The sequence below is a fragment of the Sitophilus oryzae genome, unplaced genomic scaffold, assembly GCF_002938485.1.
Source record: "Sitophilus oryzae breed Bouriz unplaced genomic scaffold, Soryzae_2.0 scaffold_1414_pilon_pilon, whole genome shotgun sequence".
Lineage (NCBI taxonomy): Eukaryota > Metazoa > Arthropoda > Insecta > Coleoptera > Curculionidae > Sitophilus > Sitophilus oryzae.
In genome coordinates, this window is record NW_022146076.1 from 540,114 (window position 1) to 547,694 (window position 7,581).

Below are 7,581 nucleotides of genomic sequence, written 5' to 3' on the forward strand. Positions count from 1 at the left end.
CGTGTCCAAATTTCGAGCTTTCCTTTATTCAATTATTTGTTGTAACACAAATATGTTGTCTGTACAAGAACGCCCAGCGCGGAAACTACCTTGTTCTTCTATTTCTTCAAAGCTCTCTTCTACTCTCTCTTTTAATATCCTGCCATACAACCTTCCAATTGAGCTTGTCAAACTAATGCCTCTATAGTTGCTACATCTTTTTTTGTCTCCTTTCTTAAAGATAGAGCTGATATACGCCAGGTTCCAGTCTTCAGGAATGTTTTCGTTTTTATCAGGCATCTGTTGAAGATATCAGCTAGTATTTCCAATAATATATCGGGTCCCTGCTTTATTAGCTCAATGAAAATGTTTTCCGGCCCCGCAGCTTTTCCATTTTTTGAGTTCTTCAAAACTCTCATACAATTAGAAGTAAAGACCTAAGATACCAGTGTATTATACAAGATGTAGTTAGATGAATACGACATTAAAGATTAAAAATACATATTTAGATCGAATGAATAAAAAACTTAAACTTAATCCTGATCAATTAAAAGTAAACAAAATTGGGACTTCAATACAAACTGTCCAAAAAGCCGAAGATATTATTGACTCCGACATACTCCACAACTACCTGTCTTACTCCACTCCGACGGCCGCGCACCTGAGCAACGACAACAAGACCAAAGCGGACCGCCGTTCCTGCCCCTCGCCCCGATCGAACCGCATGGCCTATTGTTACGGCGACCCCACGTGGTCAGCGGCGGCGGCTCAGCTGATCTTCGGCGCGAAGAGGTAGCGCGGGGGCGGGGCGCGCGCGTTGTGCCGCTCCCGCGCCGCCGCCGAGTATTAGCGCGCCAGCCGATGTTGGTAAACAACGCCGGCGGATGACCCGGGGTAACCCTAAAGATGTCCGTGGACGGGGAAGAATTACGGTGGAAATATAATCCCATCAAAAGCATAGAATGTAAAAAATGCAAGTCTCGCAACACAATTCTTCCACTATAAAAAGTTGTGAGATCTCATGTAAAACCAAGTCAGTTTATTTTATATTTTCCATAGCAACTGTTAAAATTGCCTTATATCTATAAAAAATAGTAGATAAAATAGAACTTTAACCGCAAGGGTAGATTTAATGATAATTTCACACCCAGGATAGGTTAAAAACTTTATTTCTTCTCGCACGTTTTTTAATTGCTTCCATTTTTTAAAATTTTTCTATTCCTTTTCATAAGGTATTCGGGATTTAAATGGAAGTAGTTTGGATATGGCGTTTGTCGCCTCATCCTGAATATCTGTTGGTAATTTACGTATTTCATTTTGAGCCATTTCTGGCTCCAGTTCAATCAGCAATCGACACGAAAGAGAATTAAAAAATATTGACTCAAAACTAACAACTAAAAAGACAGCTTTATTTATTTGTCAAATTACATAGGAACCAACGCCAACCCAGCACAATATTTTTTCTACTCGTAATAAATTCCTTGAAATAATCATTTCTGAATATTTTTTAAAACGTAACTCGCTAATGGAAAAAAATATTGTTTTATACACGACGATAAAATTGCATTATCGTATCGTACCATTTTATCGTCTTGTATAAAAACTATGGAGGGCTTAAAAAAGGAGGTTTATCGGCAATGGGCATATTTGAAATTTCTGTCCCCACTTTTAAGCAGGTTCCTCGGTTTGACAGTAGAGGCACTGCGATAGATAGGGAAACTATATTTTCATTGTTATTATACGGTTTAAGTTTGTTGAATTTTTAGGCAGTATAACAATGAGCATTGTGAAAAAAAAAACTATACAGTAGAAATAGCTCGGTATCTGGCTGTAGAAGTGGATAATTTCAATGAAAAAAAAGCGAAGAAAGAAAAGTAACCCAAAACTTTTTAAAGCTCCTAATGTAAGTAATATGATTATTTATTTAAAAAAATATGTTAGATGTTAAGAAAAATATTAAAATTATATACTATCAGTATACAGATTTATTTAAAAATCATATTAATAGAGAATATAGCCCAAAATCGAACATCTGCATGACATAACCTAGAGAGCCTAAAATAATAATAATGTAATACTTTAATACCTACTAACATGTTATTATATATATATATATATATATATATATATATATATATATATATATATATATATATATATATAACAACCATTGCTATTAAATATTATTTGAATATTATAAGTGAATCTTAAACATTATTTACACTTCAAAAATGTAGTTTTAAAATAACAGCTACCTCGAATAGTGAAAATTTTTTTAAATTTATTTAATAATTAGGTATATCTCTTTTACTAGGATGACTAGGGATAGCATCGACAAGAAGAAAGACATCTAACTTGCTACAGCATTGGCAAGGGGCAGTTCCCCAGACAAAACTACTTCGCAGTAGTGATGTGTTTTATGCATATTTAGACAAAATTAGTTGACGGAACAAAAAGCGGAACTATCAGTAGATAAGGGTAGATAATTTATTTTACTATTAGTAGATAATTTCTTTTGTGTATATTCAGGTTGTATATTACATTTATTAAATTTAGCTACTTGGAGTTAGTCAATTATTCAAAATAAAAGTTATCTATTTATATTCCTAAATAAATAAATTTAATGTTTCAATGCTTTCAATGTTTCCTGTAAGCCTATTTTTTTAATGTAGTTTTTAGAGGAGGGTTTTTTACCACGTTGAGTAAGTTCTTTTCTATGATGACTTTATAGCCTTTTTTTCTGTAACATGTATTTCCATTTCAGTGTCCTGAGGATGGAATAAATAAAAGATTGACCATTAACAAAAGTGTATTAATTGTAGTCCAAACCCTTCCAACTGCGACCCCACTAGTTCCTAGATTTTCTTTCTCATTAGTCAGTCGATACTACTCATAGAATGTATACACATAGGAATACATACAATGATCGAAAAACGGCGTCAGCGATCATTTTATATATAAAATTATGTGGAGATGTCAGATGTTCATTTCCTAGCCAACTGGACGCCGTTTTTTTCGATCATACGTTAGTCCTTGACCTTGACTTATTATTTTATTTACAAACCTACCTCATACTTGTATTAATAGTAAAGTGGATATCAACAGAAGGAACTTTAATTACAGATCAAATCAAATGTATACATATGTATTTATAACACAATTGTTAGGTGACATTGAACATAATACATCTTCAATTTAAATGTCTGTGAAACAGTCATAATTGGCAAGTTTTGCCGATGACATTAAAACTTACAATTTTGAAAAGCTAAAAAAAAAGTAAAGTTACGAGATACACAACACCAATCAAACACGATAAGTGCAATGTTTATATTATATAATTCCTGATTAATTTTCGTCATTCATTTGCTGTAATTTGTCATAAAACCACTACTAGTTTAAAAGTGTTTAATGTTTATTATTAGTATCACAATGAACTGCACGTAAACATGTCCATTCCAAGTGTTTTCATGAAAAATTATGAAACTTTAAACTGCGTCAGCAAAATTATTAATAAATCACTAACACACTCACATCATAAACTATTTAATTCACATTTCTCATCAATTAACAATTACAGTTTACATCAAATCAAAGGTTGAACTGGAGATACGTTTGTTGCTGGAACTTCTATATTTTGTGTACACCAGTTGAAGGAAACATTTACTTTAGCAGCTTATATTTTTCTTCGGCCGTGTATGCACTAAATAGAACTCCATAATAAAACATTTTTATAATAAGAACTTAGGAAAAGAATATCTAAAACCGGCATCTAATATAATCAAATGATATGATAAATAATAATAACAAACTCAAATTTAAGGTTTTGTATTCACAATTTTAGCCACGCACATTGCTCAATTAGAAAAAAACACGTTTCTAAAAGCTAACTCTGGTAAAAATATGCCCAAATATTAACTTGGCTCTATAATTTATAACAAAATAGTTATTCTTGCCATAAGAAGCTGTGTATTTCTAGTATCCCTATCATCACATGCGCTCCTAACGGCGATTTTCGAACTTCATTTAGATCATGAAATCTGGGCCCAAAATTTTTGCGTTCGATTCGCCTCCTCCTTTTAGACTCCATAATAAAAACTGTAGGTATGTCTTCAAGTGTAGTAAAAATTAATATTCTTGCATTATCCACAACGAAGTTAAAGGGTAGTCAAAAGTGCCGCTAATACCTTCGAGAAAAAGATGGTACGGCTGTGTTCGACTTGGCCCAGATAATTATGGTATTTGATTGTAGAATGGCATGGGAGGGGAAAGTTAATTACTGCGAACTTATAGATCTATTGCGTCCCCCTTTCTTGACTACCCCTTCCTTTCTTCCCCCTTCCCATCGTGCAGTCTCAGGGCTTTTACAAAAGGCAGTATCTGAGACGGTTTTAAAGAGGTTAGTCTCCATCTCCATCTCGATATACATATATATTACGTGCACGAATCGTTGTCGTCTCGGCGCACTCAGTGATGATATGTTCTGGTGTTTCCCCATTCTCGACACAGAATCTGAATTTGCCGTTGTTTCTTAGCTTCAAACTACTAAGGTGTTCGTTTAGGAGACAGTGTCCTGGTTCAATCCGAAATCCCCTGACAATCCGAAGATCGTTCTTACATGAATCAAGGGAAATCTTTGATTTTTCTCGGTCGTAAGTTCTGAGAAATTTCTTTGAGTGTCTTAGACCTAAAGGATTCTCATTCCAGATAAGGAGTCTTGCAGATTCTTGAGTTCCGATTTAAGTTGGTTTCCACTTGGGAACCAGAACATTTTTAATCCGGTTAGTAAAATGTCCGGTATTTATAGTTGCGTCTACTGGGTCTCAGGAAAGACCGACAAAAATAGCAGGCTTACGTTTCGTCGCCCGTATCTGAGACCCAGTTTCGAGACGCAACTATAAATACGGGCCTTAGAGAAGGTCTATGTCCAGCAGTAGACGATGATAATAATGATGATGATGAGTCTGCTGAGCAAAATAACAAGCTCCATTCAGCGTATGGCAGACACGACTTCCAGCGTAGAGCGACCTTTAGGCGGCTTTCCTGGTCATTAAAATTAAAATGCAGAAGCTGCAGGGCCGACGCAACTAAGAGTACTAAGGCCGCCGTTGACTGCCGGCTTTTTAAAATTGTATCAAACGGTCATACGCGCCCCGCAGCGGCTTATCATTAAAAAGAAATTTCCCAACGACCGACGGGGACGTTAAAAGACGCGAGCACCGGTAATTTGTTGAATTGCATGAGCCCGCACTTACGGACACCTTTAGCAATGCGAAATTGCCAGCGAATAGGAATTGTTAGTCTTGCTCTTTTTCTTAATGTTTATAAGTCTCTATGTAGATTGTAGATTTGTATGGGAGGGAGGATTAACCAGCACGACCTTACAGATCTATGATGTCCCCCTTTCTTGAGATATACCTCATCATATAGCCTCAGGGCTTTAACAAAAGCCAGTATCTGAGACGGTTTTACAGAGGTTAGTTCTCTATCTCCAATATTAGTGTCTTACCAAAGTTTATGGCGCGAATAATTGTCGTCTCGTCGCACTCAGTGATAAGGTGTTCTGGTGTTTCCCCATTTTTCCCACAGAATTTGCATTCGCCGTTGTTTCCTAGCTGCAGTCTACTGAGGTGTTCATTGTTGAGACAGTGTCCTGTTAAAAAACCCGTAACTATCCAAAGATTGTTCTCACTTAAACGAGTGGTAAGATATTAAGTCCCGCATCGCGAGATAGCGGCCTGTGTTAAATGGTAGTACTTTCGTACCACCGAGGCACAACTATCGATAGTAAATAAAGGCTTTTTTCAGCTAGCCCAAAATATATAATGGATGCGGGACTTAATATCTTACCGCTACTTTACGACAAGTCGTATGTATATACTCTGCGCTGTGCTCGTCCTTTTGTGAAAATACCCAAGCTCACCTGATGATGGGGTAGGACCCCGAAACTGGTAGTGAGAGCAGGTTGATCCACATTATGACGAGCACAGCGTGGAATTAATTTCTATATTAGCAGTTCAAAGCAAGAAACTCTTATATAATTTTATTATTATATTATAGCTATCGTATCGACACTTGATAGAGTTTCGATTCTAGAATTCATCTCATTCCGTATTTAATTTTAATTGATTTGTTTATTTATTTAACCTAACCTAACCTAACCTAACTTATTTAAAAATATATGTATAACAAGTGAGATAGAAAGACCTAGCTGGATGATGGAAGGAAAATACTGAATAGTGAGCCATAAAAGCTGAAAATTTCTAGATTTAAAAATTTCAAAAATACCGTGAAATACCCCAATACACTAGACGAATAATTCAAAAGTTAAAGGTAATAAATTTCTCTTCAATTCGATCGGCTTCTGTCACCTTTCGCCACACACCAAAACCCGGAGGCGATCGGCCCTAATCCGCAAAGCTCCAAGTCGAAAATGCGACAAATCCGGTACTACCAGTGTTGCCAAAAGTTCTTTTTTATCGGGGTGTACTAACACAGTCATCATCTGCTGGTCCCCTGGAAATACTGGTTTTAGTAACAGATAGTACTAATCAGTACAGTTTCAATCAGTAAGCCAGTACTATAGGTTTATTTATTTATATAAACTTATTTATTTGTTCAAATATATCGACTGGCAAACCTCCACTTTAAGAGAGACAATGGCACACAACCTTGAGTAGTCGCTCTGTGTGCTATATATGGTTAAATTGGGGCAAAGTTGCGCCTTGGGATGTTCGCCAACATGCTATCAAAAATTTTTTCAGGGATTGCTGAGTTTTTTGAAAAAAAAACTGATTTTTTGGAAAATCAAATATTATTTATTCCTCTCGTTACTTTTGAGAAAATCGAGAATCCAATTGCACATTCTCATAGCCACTTTATTAGTGCTATCAGATCGTATTTTTAAATCTTCAAATTTCCTAATAGTTTCTGTGATATACAGGGTAGTCCGAACTGTATTCCGGAAACTTCGGAAGCATATTCTGCAGATAAAAATAAGTAAAAAAGTTCGTATAAATGTATGTCCTAAAATGCTTAGTTTCAGAGATACAGGGTGTACAAGTTTCATTTTTATTTCAATTTTTTCTAAATAATTTCTGAAGTAACATCAATATTTGAATGAAAATTGGTTTTGGGAGTTTTTTGACCTGGTCTGGGAGTTTTTTGACCTGAGAAATTTGATTTTGAATATTACTTTTGAATATGATTTTCAATATGACTTCTGCTAGTAGAGGGCGCCACCTATATGTGTTTTGACTGTTTTGAAGCGTAATAACTTTTTGTCCGTACCTGTATAAAACTACCGCGTAAAAAAATATACATCTCTGTGACTTTTTACGTAAAAAAATATCTCTTTGAAAAAATCGCTACGAGCAACCGTTCTCAAGTTATTTAGAATGGAAATAGTCAATACATGTCATTATAGACGAAAAATAAACGCGTTGAGTTAGATAGTTATTTCACTGAAATAATAAATTTGGGAAATTTTTATTTTTTTAAATTAATAATAAATTTTTCTGCAAAAAATTACGATAAAACAGTTTCTGTTGAACTTTTAGCACAAAAATATTTCAAATTTATGATTTCAGTCTAATAACTATTTAG

General features: G+C 35.1%; 1 protein-coding gene across 1 annotated transcript in view; it reads left to right on the top strand.

Annotated features, from left to right (window-relative positions):
- Positions 1 to 493: 493 nt before the first annotated feature.
- The window catches only part of LOC115876150, an 11,513-nt gene continuing 4,425 nt past the window's right edge, over positions 494 to 7,581 (top strand). The window contains exon 1 of the mRNA XM_030891834.1: positions 494 to 771. Within this exon, the coding sequence (XP_030747694.1) occupies positions 494 to 771 (278 nt within the window). The remainder of the gene's footprint in view (positions 772 to 7,581) is intronic.